Source organism: Heliangelus exortis, chromosome 1, assembly GCF_036169615.1.
Source record: "Heliangelus exortis chromosome 1, bHelExo1.hap1, whole genome shotgun sequence".
Taxonomy (NCBI): domain Eukaryota; kingdom Metazoa; phylum Chordata; class Aves; order Apodiformes; family Trochilidae; genus Heliangelus; species Heliangelus exortis.
The window spans coordinates 117,770,780-117,786,661 of NC_092422.1; the positions used below are offsets into that span (position 1 = coordinate 117,770,780).

General features: G+C 46.5%; 1 protein-coding gene across 4 annotated transcripts in view; it reads left to right on the plus strand.

Moving 5' to 3' along the window:
• The window catches only part of SIDT1 (SID1 transmembrane family member 1), a 56,582-nt gene extending 42,471 nt beyond the window's left edge, over window positions 1–14,111 (plus strand). For all 4 annotated transcript variants that reach the window (XM_071761173.1, XM_071761181.1, XM_071761189.1 and 1 more), the window contains 5 exons: window positions 958–1,004; window positions 1,762–1,867; window positions 2,166–2,276; window positions 3,015–3,128; window positions 4,046–14,111. In XM_071761173.1, the coding sequence (XP_071617274.1) occupies window positions 958–1,004; window positions 1,762–1,867; window positions 2,166–2,276; window positions 3,015–3,128; window positions 4,046–4,108 (441 nt within the window). In that variant the 3' untranslated portion in view covers window positions 4,109–14,111. The remainder of the gene's footprint in view (window positions 1–957; window positions 1,005–1,761; window positions 1,868–2,165; window positions 2,277–3,014; window positions 3,129–4,045) is intronic.
• Window positions 14,112–15,882: the final 1,771 nt, after the last annotated feature.

Sequence of the window (15,882 nt, forward strand, 5' to 3'; positions counted from 1 at the left end):
TCCTCTGATCTCAGGCTTGGGGAATAAAACATCAGAACAAAGGTGAAACCAGCATGATAGGATTTTCCTTTACTTTTGCTCTGTGGGGACATCTGTTCAAAAGAAAGACTATGGGTCTCTGTGCAGCGCAGCCTCCCCAGGGAAGGCAGAAACTCTTTTGGTTCTGTGGCTTATTCAACAGCTATTGCTATTTCTACAGCACCTCTGGGCAGGCAGCAAAAAAAGATCAAGAAATGGCAGCTGTTTCCTTATGTCTCACTGATTCCTGGCACACAGTGCTAACTAGGGCTTGAAACTAAATTAAGTTTTTATCCATGAGCATCCTTTTAATTACTTTTTTAAAAATTGCTCTCTCTGAATAGGGTTAGACCAGGTTTTGCAAGCAAACTTGGTGCACTCTGGAATCAGTAAGCCGGGGCAGCCTGAATTCAATTGGTACATCATAAAAGCAACTGTAAGCATAAATGCACATGCCCCACAGATGTAACCTTCTGCCTGCTGAAGTTACAGTGCTTCCCCAGCTGTTGTTGAGGTGGCTGGAAAAGGGCTCTGTGGATATGTGCAGGATGCTGTCCAAGGCTTCCCCTGCTTCCTTTTTTAAGCACATCCTTTCCCTGTGCAATATTTTTTCTATAAAATGGTAGGTGGGAAGGAAGCTAACTAGAAAAATGGTGAAAGGAATGGCACAGCCACTTGAGGCTGATCCTTAAGTGCTTGTCTTGTCTGTTTTTAGAGATTTGATCTCCTTATTGCAATGTTTTCTGCAAACTGTTGAAGGCCAGAGAAGTTTTCATCTGGCAAAAGGTCCTTCAGAGCAGACTTCAGAGCCAGGTGGATGTGTGTTAGCAGTTATTATCCTCACATAATAATATCCTGAATTTATGAGGCAAAGGCCTCATTTTGCATCATTTTGCATTTCCTTCTGCTTCCATACGGTCATCAGTGTCTTCTCTTCAGGACAGGATGGTGCTGCTCATTGTTGGAAACCTGGTCAACTGGTCCTTGTAAGTAGCAGGGTGTGGGTATCTGTGTACTTGTTCCCACTGAATAGTGGGATTCAGTACTGGCGCTCGGGTGGTCTGAAGTGATGAGGAAGTGCAGCAGTGTCTGTACAATAATCCTGTGCTGGGACCCTTCTGAGATGTTTTGGCAAGGAGCTTGATCTGATGAGCACCAATGGTGGGCAGATCCTTAGGATACAGAGAAATGAGGCATTTCTAAAGGTTTCAGCTGCTGCTGTCTCATGGCTTGTGTGGGGCTGGCCTGGTACCACGTTGTGCTGTACACATGCTTCCCATGTAGGTAGTTTCTGGCACAGCCAAGGTGCAGGAGACTTAACTCTATGACTAATGAGCATCTGTTAAGCTCAGCAGTAACTGCATGGATGGAGGGATCAGCTCTTGGCCGAGAGCTAAAATCATGGCCCTTGCTCTCGCTTTTCACTTAAGGGGACATGACTTCTGCTAAACATACAGATCTGGGGCTGACTCCTACTGAGATGTATTTGGCCATGGGTTGAAAGGAGCCTGTGCTCTGGAGTGGTTGTTCTCAGTGGCTGATCATGGCCAAATTTGCTCTGCTTTGCTTCTCATCAGGGAGCAGAGGCAAATGGTGCATTTCCTCGAGGTAACCTGGAGAAGGCTGTGGCAGTGTGGCTGTGTCCTGTGGTCTGGGAGGAGCACCGGGGGGCAGCCATTTTGGGGGTGTACCCCGTCCTCAGTGAAAGAGGCTGTCTAATGTCCCTTCTTTCTTCTCTCTCAGTGCTATCTTTGGGCTGGTGTACCGGCCCAGAGACTTCGCCTCCTACATACTGGGGATCTTTATCTGTAACCTGTTGTTGTATCTGGCTTTCTACATCATCATGAAGGTAAAGGAGGCAGTTGTAGCTGTTCCTGGGGTATTTGTCTTTGAAGGGGAAGAAATAGACCTCCTTTTTGGGTTCCTGAGGCGCTACAAAGGAATGTGGAGGGACATTGTGGGGTTGAGGTGTAGGTGTTACAGAGGGATGCTGTGCAGGCATCTTGGGGTGGCTGGGCTGTGTCTCTCTGGGGTGGGACAGCCCTTTGCAGATGCAGCTGGTCCAGGCTGGTGTGCCAGCCCTGTGCAGGGCTCCAGACCTCAGGAAGAACTTGAGGCATGTTGTGAGGTTATGTTCCTGTCTGCAGCTCCGCAGCTCTGAGAGGCTCCTGCCAATCCCCCTGTTCTGCATCATGGCCACAGCAGTGGTGTGGGCAGCTGCACTCTACTTCTTCTTCCAGACCCTCAGCAGCTGGGAGGTAAGGTTCCCCTTTTAGTCTTCTTATGTCCAGCTCTGTTTCATCGTTTTTCCTCCTTGTCGTTCATTTTACACAAAAAATTCCCTGGGGGAAGAGTCTTGGGCTGCTCAGGGAGAGCTGAAAAGGTTTATCTCCTTCAGCAGACTGGAAGGGAGCATAAGAAACTGTGCTGAGCCAAAAATGACTGTATGCATATAGTTGTGGAGAGGATTTTTGTGACCCAGGTGACTGGTAGATGGCTGGTCCTCACCAGAGGACAGAGGAGGAGCTGAGGACCTGAAAGTGAAACTGGGCAGATCTTGATCAGTGCTGGCTGGAAATCTTTTCCCCAGAGAAGATAGCCAATGGGAAATAATGTGCCTGGGGTTGTGGGGGTCCTCCATGGCCTGGGAGGAGGCTCTTAAATTCTGACTGGATGCTGTCTAACAAGAGGCTGTGTCCATCTCTATGGAAGTAAAGGGCTTGTTGCAGGGTGGTCTGGCTGAAGCTGTGCAGGACCTCAGATATGGGGAACAGAGGGATCCCCCCAGCTGTGGGCTGTGGTCCTAGATCTATTTCCAGGTGTAGGTACGACCACCTCTCTCACCACATGTCTGGCAAGAACTGTGCTTTTTTTTCCTGGCTCCTGCATAGAGCATTAAGACAGGGTGATCTCCAGATGGTCCAGTTGTGGCCAGGCAGGGCCCTGTGTGAGTGGATCTTGGGTCCTGACACCTTTTCCTTCTCCTTCTCCCCTAGGAGACTCCAGCAGAGTCCCGGCAAAAGAATCGTCCGTGCATCCTGATGGGCTTCTTTGATGACCATGATGTCTGGCACTTCCTCTCTGCAGCTGCCTTGTTCTTCTCATTTCTGGTGAGTCCTGCTGAGCCTCCTGCCCTACTGTGTGGCCTCACCTTCTCCCTCCTTGTTCCTCTCTTTCTGCATGGAGCTGTGGCTGCCGCAGGACCCCACAGAAGTGCCCCAGCTTCCTCTGCTTGGCTCTTCCTTCAGACATCCCTCACAGTGGGATGTTCCTTGCCAGTGGGATCAGGCTTTCTTCTTTGGCTTGTTGCTCCCTGTGCCTCCTGGCCTCAAATTCCCTCTGGGGCTGTGGGTCACACAGCTGTTGTGTGGAAGCTGAGGGACTGCTGGTGTGACCAACCCTCTCATGGCTTTGTCAGGACCTCCCAGGAAGGGAACCTACTCCCTTTGACACCAAGCAGTAAGGGCACTCTGGTGCAGACCTTGGGCTTCCCCTCAATTCCATATGTGACTCCAGTGCTCCTCTACTTGGTTCCTCTTTTCAGGCATAATGTGGTGGCAAAGGTGGAGGCATCTCATACTATGGGGCCACAGCATTGTGTTTTGGGGCAACTGGGAGGGAGACATTAGCCTCTGTGCAAGGTGCAAAGTGTTTGTGAAAGAGATGCCTGTCTGTGTGTGATGCTTGAGCTGTGGTCACACCACAGCTGCCTCTTGGGTGTGGTTCCCACCCTGCTGCCTCTTCAGAGTCAAGTCCTGAGGGACCAGCTTAGAAGCAGCATCTCCATCATGGCTGAGGCAGGATTGCAGCACATCTGCATCCTTGCAGCACTGTAGGCAGTGGAAGTGTTACAGAGACAAAATTAATCTGGCACATGGGCCACTGTTGTGACTCTTGCATGTTCTGGAAATGCACTTGCTGCCCAGGTGGAGCTTCCCTGTGATGAGGTGCTATTGAGAGCTGTTCATTCTGCCCAGCTGTGTGCTGCTCAGTGAGACCTGAAGCTGCCTCACACTTTCCTCCTCAGGTCCTGCTGACTCTGGATGATGACCTGGACACGGTGCGCAGGGACAAGATCCCAGTGTTCTGAGCCCCTGTGGGATGGAGGCATGGGGCTGTCCCAGACTGCTCAGCCAAAGGCACCGAGGCACTGGCACCTGTGAGGATTGAGCCTTCTTCTGTGGCTGACAACCCCATGGGAGCAAGGGGTGCCAGATCCCACAGCAAGCATGGAAAGGTTCTACCAGATCCCACAGCAAGCATGAAAGGTGCTGCAGTAACTGAGGTGGGACACGGAGGGGAGAGGATATTTGCTCCTTTCCCACCACACCCTTAGGGGCAGGTATGACCCAGCAGCTGAGGCCAGTGCACAGCCCTCCGGGCTGTAGGTGCAGCAGGTGCTGGAGCCTGTGAAGAGGGAGGAAACAAAGAGGGGTAGCTTTGCTTCCTTTCCTCCCTGCTGATGTGCTCTGCTTCCTCCCCAGTAAGTGCCACGCAGGTCCTCCTGCATCAGCAGCTGGTTGCCTGTAACCAAGGGGCTGCTGCCCTCACAGTGTCCCTCCAGCACCACGGGGAGAGTGTTTGGTTCCCAACATGCAGCCACTGAGTGAGTAAAGGACTCCAAGATGAGGTGGCAGCAGGGACTGGTCTCTGGTTGGTTGGCTTGTTTGGTTTTGTTGGAGAGGCTGTTCTTGTAGCTGTCAGGAAGCCACATTTACAAGAGAAAAAAGCTCATGGGACTGCAATGTCAGAGAGAGATGGTGGAATAGCACTGCCCATGAGTGCTCTGCCAGGAGAGGAACCTCCCACAGACCTCTTGCAGCATCTCTCACTTACATGTGTTGAACAGCCCAACTTTTCTCTGGTGGCTCCTATGCAGGTGCTTGTCACTGAGATGGTCTCCTTCACAGCACCAGAGGTGCTGTTCTCAAGCAACCCTAAGAGAGATGGTGTGATGAAGCTGCAGCCTTATGCACTGAGTAACTCCTTGGCTCCTGCTGCCTGGCCTTGCTAAAGGGGCAAGGGGGAATGGGGAGGCTGTCCAGCAACCTCAGATTTTCTATTTCCACAACTTGTTTTGGGCAAATTGGCAAAGCAGGTTCCCTTGTGGGCTGGGGGTGTGGAGGAGGTTTTGGAGCAGCTGAGGTTGAGCTCTTTAGTTTAAGATCTGGAGCAAACTTCTTTCTTCACCAGCTTTTCTGCATCTGAAATAAGATTTTTAAATGGCTTTTTTGTTCTTCTTGTTTATCATTTATTTAAAGAACAAGAATAAGGTGCGAATTTTTTCAGGCCTTACATCTAAAATGTTACCTGTTTGCTAATTTTGAATTAAAAAGTATTATTTGAGGCCTGCTGTCCTTATTCTTGTCATTATCTGAGCATTTTTCCTTTGATGTATGCACATGTACCCAGTGATGCAAAGGCACTACTCCATTTGTGCTTAGCAGACTATAGGAATTTCGTACTCCAGGAAGTTCATATTTCTTAGAAAGGTTTTGCACTAGCTTTCTTGTCTTGTTTTTTAAGTTGGAGTTTGTTAAGATGGTCAATAAAATGAACGTTCTTGGCTCCCTGCTGTGCAGGTTGATCTGAATTCTTGCTCCAGCAAGCAGCAGCAAAGAGGACACTTGGGACAGAGGTGTCACACAGCTGCTGTCATCCTTAAGAACCTCAGAGTTTCCTGAGGATTGGTGCAGATAACCTGCTTGTTCTCTTAATCAAATTGCCTTTGTGGAAATAACTGGAGTAAACATCAGAGACTCTTGTTTGTTGCTGTAGCCCCTTTGCAGAGTGCAGAGAGGGCAGGAGGAGGAAGGACTCAAAGATGGTGCCAGCAGCCATCTTTCTGAACAAAGCTGCTCTGAAGACATAGCCATGTTTTGGTCAGGATGTGCCAGCATGTGCAGAAGGTGGTGGTGGTCCCTCTGTGATGCATTTTATTACAACAATTTGGGCTTGACTTGCAGTTTGGCATGCAGATGGAATTGTGAATGTTCAATGATGCTAGAAATAGAGGTAGGTTTCTCAGGCTTGTTGTGAAGCATGAGCTTCTCCTTAACAGTGTTAGCATGGCTATGGAGAAGGAGATGGCACTTTTTTGTCTCTGAGTAGTAGCACCAGCAGAGGAGTATCAGGCTGAGGATATTCCACATTTTCCATTCAGCCACCCTGCAGCCTTGCCATATGTTCTTGGTCTTTCTAAAATGGCAGAATCCAGTATTAGCTGCATGGGTTGTCTGCAGCTTTCTTTCTCATCCCATAAGGAAAGGCTGCCAGGAAGTCAGATGCAAAAAACCTTGCAAATCCTTACTGCAAATCCTTACAAGACTGAGCCACCCCCATCAGGGGCTGTGGTGGGGCTGTGGTGCTCTGCATGTTTATAAACAGATGGAGCCAGGGTTTCTGTACCCAGAGGTGTATGTATGTTTGACCTGACAGGTTTTTTTGCCACACATGCTCTGTGCTGCCCCATCCTCCCTCCCTGTAAATGCAAAGGCTGCTGTAGGAGCCCAAGTGCTGCACTTCCAGTTCTCTGACCAATGCAACCAAAATTTGTTGTAATAATAACTTGGAGTGTGCAGGCTGTGCTCTTATCAGGGCTCTGCTTGGAAGGCAGCTGGTAACATGCAGTGATGATGCCAGCACCACCCATCCCATCTCATCTCGAGTCCTGGCCCCAGCAGCAGGAGGTCTGAGGCATGGCTGCACAGAGCCCTGTTGAGCATCTCTTGGAACATGATGGGCTCATGTGATGGTCACATCACTTGCTGCTGGGTGAGCTACTAGAGCAAGTGGGGTAGTGCTTTGGGGCTGGAATTGGAGGAGGTGAAGAAAATTTCCTGATGATTTACTAATCGCTGGCCTTACAGTCTCTTGCTCTAGCAAGTGCCTGGAAAGGTTCAGGTCAAGTCCCCAGTGTTTCTGCAGGCTTTGTGTGGGGAAGTGCTCACAGGATATCAGTGCTGTGGTGGGCAGGATAAATCCCTGGGTGCTGGGAGCATGTGGGGTTTGAATGCAGCCTGCCTGTATTTGAGGCAAGGTCTATGCTGCTCCTCTGGGACCTCGAAAGAGACATGAAGGTCTTGTCTAAGGAGGGAGCTTGTCAGGTGGCAAACTGCTGGAGTGATTAAAGGTGCTTGAGGTGGAGTTATTGCCCTGCTGTTGCCTGAGGCTCAGGAGCTGCACCAGCCTTTAATCTTTTAACTGCTCGAAGTTTTCTCTGCTGTCCATGCTGCAGTCACACATTGCAGCTGCAATTGCACCACATAAATGCTGAGGAGCCCACTGAATGTGTTTGTATGAAGAGGTCAAGTCTTGGACTCCAGTGTGGTTTCTTGCATGAATTAGCAAATGCTGCCTCTCTCATTGCCTTTGAGCCAGAGGGATGGGGAGGAGGGGGACACTAGCTGAAAAACCTGTTGATCTCAGGAGGTTGTAATCTTTGATGTAGGTATTCTGGGGGGAGTGACCACTTGAGGGATCTGGTGTTGAATCCTTGCTGTTTGTGAGTCTAACCTGAAGTCCTTTCTGCTCACTGTGTTCCCTTCACATGCCCTGCTCAGTCAGGCACAGGATGGGCCCTTGCCTTGCAGGACTGTCCCCTACTCTGTGTTTAGGTGTGGAGCAAGATGAGCAGCTTTTCCCCTTGTACTACAAGTGTGTTCTGCTCGGTTGTGTGTTTTGTTTACTCTGTGTCTACAGAATCAAGGACATGGGACAAAGAATTGGGATGGAAGGAATATCACTTCTGTGTCAAACTGAAGAAGGGCTTGTATGCCCCAAATTTTGTGCAGTTTTGCATGAACATTTTAATAAAAGATACTCCTTCTCCCCGTGTCTTCCATAGTCCACAGTCTCAGACCTTGTTCCAAACTTGTGTTTGTTTCTAGCCAGGAAGCTGGCTATCTTCTCTAAATAGGAATATGAAAAAAACCTCATGTTGAACAGCAGTTGGAGGCTCGATGTAGGAGGCCGAAGAGCAACAACATAAAGGCTCCCTGAGCTAAGCAGAGATGAGCACAGGATGCAAATGGCAAGGTGGTGGCAGCAGAGAGAGGGGGGGGGAGGAGAGCTTGGGGAAAGGTGGAGAACAGCACAGAGAACAAGCAGAAAAACGTGAGAGCATTGAAATAAGTCCATATGAAGGCATCTCAGGCCTGGAAGATGGGAAGAAAGGGTTGGAATCTTCTCTTTGTTGTGTCTGTGCCTCTAGCGTGATGCATCAATTTTTAAAATTTCCTCTGGCCTTCGCCCTTCCTGCTGGATTCTGTTCATGCTTCCATTCTCCCACCTAGTGGCTGCAGGGTCCAGCCTGATCGGGCAGCTCCAGGGGTTCCTCGATGTCTCTGGCTGGTGGGTTGTCGAGGTGGGCACATGGGCAGCTCTCTATCTTCCGGTTAGGATTGGCTGTGCAGCCCTCTGCTCCTGAAATGCAGCTTGTGCCTTCGGTCCTGTCCTTCTGCTGGTAACTGCCCTTGGGGAGGGAAGAACAGTTCCCTGGTAGGTGGGGGACCTTGGTTTGTGAGTGTCAGTGTTGGTTGGAGGTGTGTAGGGAGAAAAGCAGCGGTTGTTGTGTATTGTGTTAGGAGGTGGGGGGGCCCTTCTGCTCCCTGTGGGACAATAGCAAGGTCCCTGCTTTCCCCCTCCCCTGCTCATCCCTACCTGTGCTCAGCACAAACTGCTTTAGCAGCTCTTGAAAGGGAAGCAGACAGTTCAGTTTTCTAGTGAATCCCTGAGTTTAAAGTGCTCACTTTAGGAACTTTTAGGGGCTGAGGAGCTTGAAGGCAGCAGGAGCTGGGCTGGCTGGAAGTGGCAGCTGCCAGAGTTACTCTGAGTGCTGTGAAAGCTTCACGTGCCCAGGAACACCTGCCCTGAGCTTTCTGCAGGTAGATATTAAATACCGAGGCTTATCTGCCAATTTATGAGATACGGCTGCTGGCTTTATAAGAGCTACTAACGCTTGGCTTTGTATAATTTTTGTGTTACATCTCCAGCAACACTTTCTCTTTTCCTGCACCAGCTTAGGAACTTAGCAGGTTAAGTTTAGGCTTAATATTTTCCCACATAAAAGCCAGTGTAGCGCTGTGGTTGAGTTAAGCAATTTTGGCTGCTGCGTGGCAAGAAAGCTGCTGCTGAGCAGGGCCTGCTCTTCCTCTCCCCCACCTTGCAATGTGACCTCTCTTTTCCCTCTCCTGTGCTCTCTCCTCTTTCCACAGCTCCTGGGCACCTGAAGATGTCTCCTCCCTCCCACAGCTGAGAGACCTAAGCCATAGAGAGGTCGATACTGCCATTTAGTCCCCATTTTCTCAGGAAATGTGGGTAAAGCTGTTGTTCCGCCTGGTATAACTCAAGGGAGCCAGAAATAGCTTTTGTACAAAAATAATAGAAATAGCTTTTGTACAAAAATAATAAAAACTCTTCACAATGTAGGGAAGCTATTAGGATCATGCAAGCTGTGTCACAACTACCACCAGTAACCAGCTTTTTAGACAGTGTTATAAAACCTCTAGGATGGCAGAAGAGCAGCCAGTACAGGAGGAGCACGTTGCACTCCTCTCTGAAATGTGAAAGCATAGTTTTAGGGAAAATGTGAACTTTTCCACAGCTAAATGTAGATTTTTTGCTTATCAAACAGCAGCATCTACATGGAGAAAAAGGGTCTTGGAGGGGCGTGTGTGGGGGGCAGTTAGCAATGACAGCAACAAGGAGATACTGAGTTTATCTGGCACATTACCAGGGTGTGTTTGGAACTGGGTTAAGCTGTCCGTGGGTATGCACCACCTCTGCCTTCAGATGGGGAAGAAACATTCTGAAGCCAGTTCCACTTCTGCTTTTGTCTGTGGTTTCCCTCACGTACACAAGCATGTGGCTGCACCAAGCATTTTTATGAGCCTGGCTGGCCCCCAGCAGCTTTCAGCCTGGAGGGCTGACAAACAGGAACTCTGCCCCAGGGCCACTGGTGCTGGGTCCTTGGTAGAACGTTTGCCAGCATCCCTGCTCCATCTACCACAGGTAAGCACTGCACCTGAATCTCCTGTGGCCAGCTAGGGGTGAGGGCATCAGCCCATCCTTGAAGGTACTCTGATGCCACATGTCCTGTTTCCCCTTCTCTCTACTACAACAGGGAAAAGCTGGTTGCTGGGGCAGGAAGCTCCACCTTAATGCAGTGTGTTGGCAAGGCCCCGGGGCTGTTGCTCTTGGGCAGTGCTCAGTGCAGTTAACCAGCCCTGCCTGCCAGCTCTCGGGCCTCAGTGGTCTTCTCAAGGTAGGGAAAGTGTGCTGAGAGCACACTGCTCTGAGAACTGTCACTGCTCAGACTGTCCTTAACTCACAGAGTTACCAGACTTGGAAAGGACCTCTAGAGACCATCTAGTCCAACCCCTGCTGCTGGAGCAGGATTTCCTAGAGCACATTGCCCAGGATGGCATCCAGGCAGCTTTGAATGTCCCAGAGAATGAGACTCCACAACATCTCTGTGCAGCCTGTTCCAGTGCTTTGTCACCCTCACAGTAAAGAAGTTTTTCCTCATGTTCAGATTAAATTTCTGTGTTCCAGTTTGCACCTGTTGCTTGTTGTCCTGTCACTGGGGACTACTGAGGAGTCTGGCTCCATCCTTCTTACACGTATCCTTAAGGTATTTATAGTCATTGATAAGGTCTCTAAGCCTTCTCTTCTCCAGGCTAAACAGTCCCAGCTCTCTCAGCCTTTCCTCATAAGAGATGCTCCAGCCCCCCAGCCCTCTTTGTTGCCCTCCACTGGACTCTCTCCATCAGTCTTGAACTGGGGCTCCCAGAACTGAACACGGTATTCCAAAGGTGGTCTCTCTCTAGGGCAGAATTACCCCCTTGACCTACTTGTGACACTCTTTCTAATACATCCCAGGATGTGCACAGGGGTACAATTCTGGCTCATGGTTAACTTATTTTTTACCAGGACTCCAAGATCCTTCTCCTCAGGACTGCTTTCCAGCAGATCAGCCCCTAATCTATACTGATGTGTGGGGTTGTTCTGCCCCAGGTGCAGAGTCCTGCATTTGCCCTTACTGAACCTCATGAGATTCCTCTCTGCTCAGCTCTCCAGCCTGTCCAGGTCATGTTGGATGGCAGCACAGCCCTCTAGCATGTCAGCCACTCCTCCCAGTTTTCTGTCATTGATGATGATGTCCTGCACACTTCTTGATGTCCTACTGAACTACAGTGATGCCTGACCACAACTTCACTAAACTACAGATGTTGGCTGTTACTGAAGTAACAAAATAGCAGCTCACATCTGTCTTAACACTAAATTTAATTTTTAAAAAATCTTCTATAAAGGCATCTTCTATATCCAGAATTTTGTTGTTTACATGCAAGACAGCCTGGAGCCCTTGAAAGGAATTGTTTCACAGCAATTCTGTGAGCTCCTCCTGTGTTATGCAGCCTCCCACAATGCCTTGCAGCATCTCTGTACTGTTCTCATTCAAACCACATCCTTTAGATTCAAACTGTGACAGAGGAACAATTTTAGAATCCTCTGCAACCGACATAACAAGAAGCATTTTACAACAGTGAAGTTTGTATCAACACGGGGATCACTGTCACCCGGGCAGGGACAGCATCTGCCATACATTACTGAGATACTTTACTATTAATGTATATTTCTTCTGGACTGAATTTTTTTTATATCCCAATACAGCGGTGTATAACTGAAATGTGTAGAGAATATATATCAGTAGAGAGCTATAACTGTAAATTTCTACTTCTCAAAACAAAGCTTTTATTTTTTACCTGTCTTGAAGAGTGAAATGCATGGTTTTTTCCTATGGGAAAAGAAGCTGTACCAAAAATAATAAGGTATTCAGAGAGGGTTTTTGTTTGGTTGGTTTTTTTAATAAAATACTATCATGTTCATATCTATACAAATAATAATTACAACTATTAAACAAAGTATTACATTTAACAATAGAAATCTCAGAACTCTGAACAAGATCATGGTTTGGGATATTTACACCTGAATGCAACACATTTGTAAAAAGATGTCAAAATAAACAGAACAAGATCTTATTTACAATTGGAAGATGATGTTCCTGTTCATTCATTATCGATTTCTAATGCAGAGTTCCTTTTTTTCCAAAATAGTAGAGACTTTCCACTGGGGCTGTATCCAAGTAATTTACAGCTGTATAAAACAGAAGCACAGCAGAAAACTCTAGACTGAATATAAATAATTTACATCATGGAGGGCAACAGCATCTTTGATTAATCTCCTGTGGCAAAATCCGTATTTGCTTCCCTTCTCACAGTGAACAGGCAGGACCAGGGGTAACAACCCCCTGCGAGCTTGGTTGTCTCACATTTGTGACTGCTGAAACAGCAACTCATGTTGCAAACTTAAAGAATAATAGAATCATATGATTTTCAGGGTTGGAAGGGACCTTTAAGATCATCTAGTTCCAACACCCCTGCCATGGGTGGGGAAATCTCCCACTAGATCAGCTTGCTCAGAGCCCTGTCCAGCCTGGCTTTAAAATCTTCCAGGGATAATTTGGAACCTCCTTGTAAAAATATTTTCAGTGAGGCAGAAAGAAGTACTTAATTTATTATTTTTTTTTTAATCTCTTAGAACCTGGTATCATCAAATAATAAATGGCTTCTGTGTAATTAAGCAAGGCTTGTTTGCAGAGAGAAGATGGTTTTGTATTGTCATGACCAAAAACCTCTACTAAATCTTTCACTGGTTAATAGAACAACTTGCTCTCAATAGGACTAGTGGGAACAAAGTGTTGGTGCTCTGTGGTTTTAGATTTATTTGAAGGACTGCAGAGACAAGAAGAGGTTGAAAACATCCCTACGTGCAAACCTGTGTCTGCACTGGCACGCCTGTCCGTGTGGCTGCTACCCGTGCTGGATCAGTGGCAGCAGGAGAAGGGAACAGCAGTAGCAGATAACTTAGGTTAGGTGATGGTAAAGAATGGAGCTCCTTATATCTCTGTATCAGAAAACAAAATCAGAAAACAAATTTGACTGATTTGGTATAAATAGATTCAATGCAGTTCTGCCTTTCTAGTCAAAGTGAGATAATTTCTAAAGGGATGAGCATGTAAATTATTAGAGGAAAAGCAAAAGAACACAGCTCATAGCACAGCTGCCTACACTTGGTCGTTGAGAAACAGGGTACAGTGTGAGTTCATGACCAAGCACCTCTGAATCAGGTGAAAAGACAAGAGGAGATCAGAAGTAATGAAATTACCCCTTTTCTCCAGCAGTGCCCTCTTCAGTTGCCCTGCCACATGATTTCTTTCCCATGACAGCACTACAGTCAGAAACCAGAGCGGTGCAGCTTTAAAGTGCAGTACAAGATCTGTGCAAAATTTAGGAGGCTCTGTACTAGCACAGTTTTTTTTTTCTTTCAGTCACTCTTCCACCTGGGCAGCAGTGTAGTGACTGGAGCTGAGAGCAGGAGCTATAACACATATTCCAATTAGGCTCAGACAGTGGCTCAAATCACTTCAGTTCTAGGTTTCGTTAGGGGCTTTTACATGAGGGCCTTTCTCTCAATCAGAAGGTATACAAAGATTAATACTTTACTATTTTATTGTCTGCTTTCAGTCTGGCTCTGCTTATTCTCCCAGGCTTCTTAAGGGATTACCCAGGGCCTACACTGACACACAGAAGCGATCCAGCCCTGTACCCATTTCCTATTGTTTGTTGCAGTCATTGAGGCCAAGCTGAAAGCCACAGATACACATCGCCTGTCAGCTGTGGCAAGCCTACCCTAGAGGCAGTGCTTTTTTGCTGTTTTGCTAAATTAAGCAGTACTGGGTATTTTTCCTTCCTTTAAAACCAAGACAAACCCCTGCTTGGTGTAAGTAACCATCAAAAAAGTATTATGGAAGAGAAAATGCCATTCTCAGACTAACACATTGCAATTAAACACAAATAATCTTTTCCAAAATTCTCCAATTTTCTCTTGAAAAATAAAGGAATGGTTAATTACCAGGTCATTCTTAGGAGAAAATACCTAGGTGTCATAGGTATTTGCTTGTCAAATTGTTATTTTAACAACAGAATTACATGATCTGTAAGATTTACAGAAACTCCTTGTTCATATTTCCCCATGCCCCCCCCCAAAAAAAAGAAAGCAAGGTGAACATTCCTTAAAGTCTTAGCAACCTGGTAAGTAAATACAACAGCTTCAAACCTAGGGGACTGAAAAGAAAAAATAAAAAGAAATTTAAAAAAGAAAAAAAAAAGAAAAAGAAAAAAAAAAAAAAGAAAGAAAACTTTCCACGACATGGCAAAGATGTTGTAATCACTCCTTATCCTGAGAGCAGAGCTCAAAGCCCTGGGAAAGGGCCAGCAGTCAGAAGCTGAGTGGAACAAATTTACAAAACTAAACACAAGAAGCCTGCTTAGTGTGGGACATCAAGGGTGATTAGTTTACAGTGAAGATGAAAACTAAAACAGTTTCATAATTAAAAACTAACAAAAAATTATTTAACATCTAATTTTTTTTTTAAAATATGCATTATAAAGTTCATACACTGGCCTTCCTAAAGGCATATGAGCATGAACATGTGAAAAGCTGAAACCTGTGACAAATCCACAAGCTGCTCTTAAACCAGGGGTACCTGGCCAGATTCAGCATTCAGAGACCATTTGAACGGTCAACTACACCAAAAGACTGCACAATAGACCAATTTTTTCTTTCATTAAATTAATCTAAAATTCAGCAGTTGAAATAATAGAATTTGGGAGTAAATAATAGAATTTGGATTAATGCCTCTATGTGAAGCTCTTGCAGCTAGGTATGCCTACCTTTCTTTACTGGCAGTCTTCCTAATCCTGCACCAAAGCCACAGGATCATTTAGCATCATATAAAAAGACTTGAATTGATTTGTGGTCAAACTTCGACAGAAATTGTCATGTCCAAGAAAGGTAATGAAATATTTCTCCATCTGGGTCTTGGCAGGTTTCAAAAAAAGCCCCGAGAAGGACAACAAAATGATGTGGTGACCATGCAGGAATGCCCTGTCACAACAATGCAAGGTCCAATCCTCTGGAGAGGACTGAGGGTCAGTCACATGGTAACTGCTTCTGAGCCGCACACTGTAAAATGGTGCAGTTCCTGCAAAATCACAATAGTCTTTGTATCACTAAAATGCCTGTTTGGGATTATCTACACTACAGGTATCCTGTGAAACAGGTTGCTCTTTCTGGTCATCTTTGTAAACAGAAAGGGTGCACAGTTACTGACACAGCTACTGCCTCTTCAAAAAATGACATACAACATTAAAGAAAAATTAAAAAAATCACAGCTTAGATACTCTATTGTGAATAGATCACATTTGTGAAAGCAATGTGAAGGAAGAAATTAATAAACTGGAACACAACAGAATAGAATGTTTCAGTTGTAAAGGATCTACAAGTATCATCTAGTCCAACTGCCTGACCACTTCAGGGCTGACCTAAAATTAAAGCATGTTATTAAGGCATGGTCCAAATGTCTCTTAAAACATTGACAGGTTTGGGGCATCAACAACCTCTCTAGGAATCCCATTCCAGGGTTTGAGCAGCTTCACAGTAAAGATGTGCTTCCTAATGTCTGGTCTAAACCTGCCCTGATACAGCACTGAACCATTCCCACTTGTCCTGTCACCAGGATCCATGGGAGATCAGCACCTGCCTCTCAGCATTCCCTCCTCAGGAAGCTGTAGAGAGCAATGAGGTCTCCCCTCCACCTCCTTTTCTCCATCTCTTGTCCCTCAAGAGAGCCAACAGCACCTCCCACTTTGATATCATCAGCAAACTTGGTGCATTCAATGGAAATGAATGTCATACTACATGAATACATGGAATGATGAGCAGGATTTACATCTTTATATA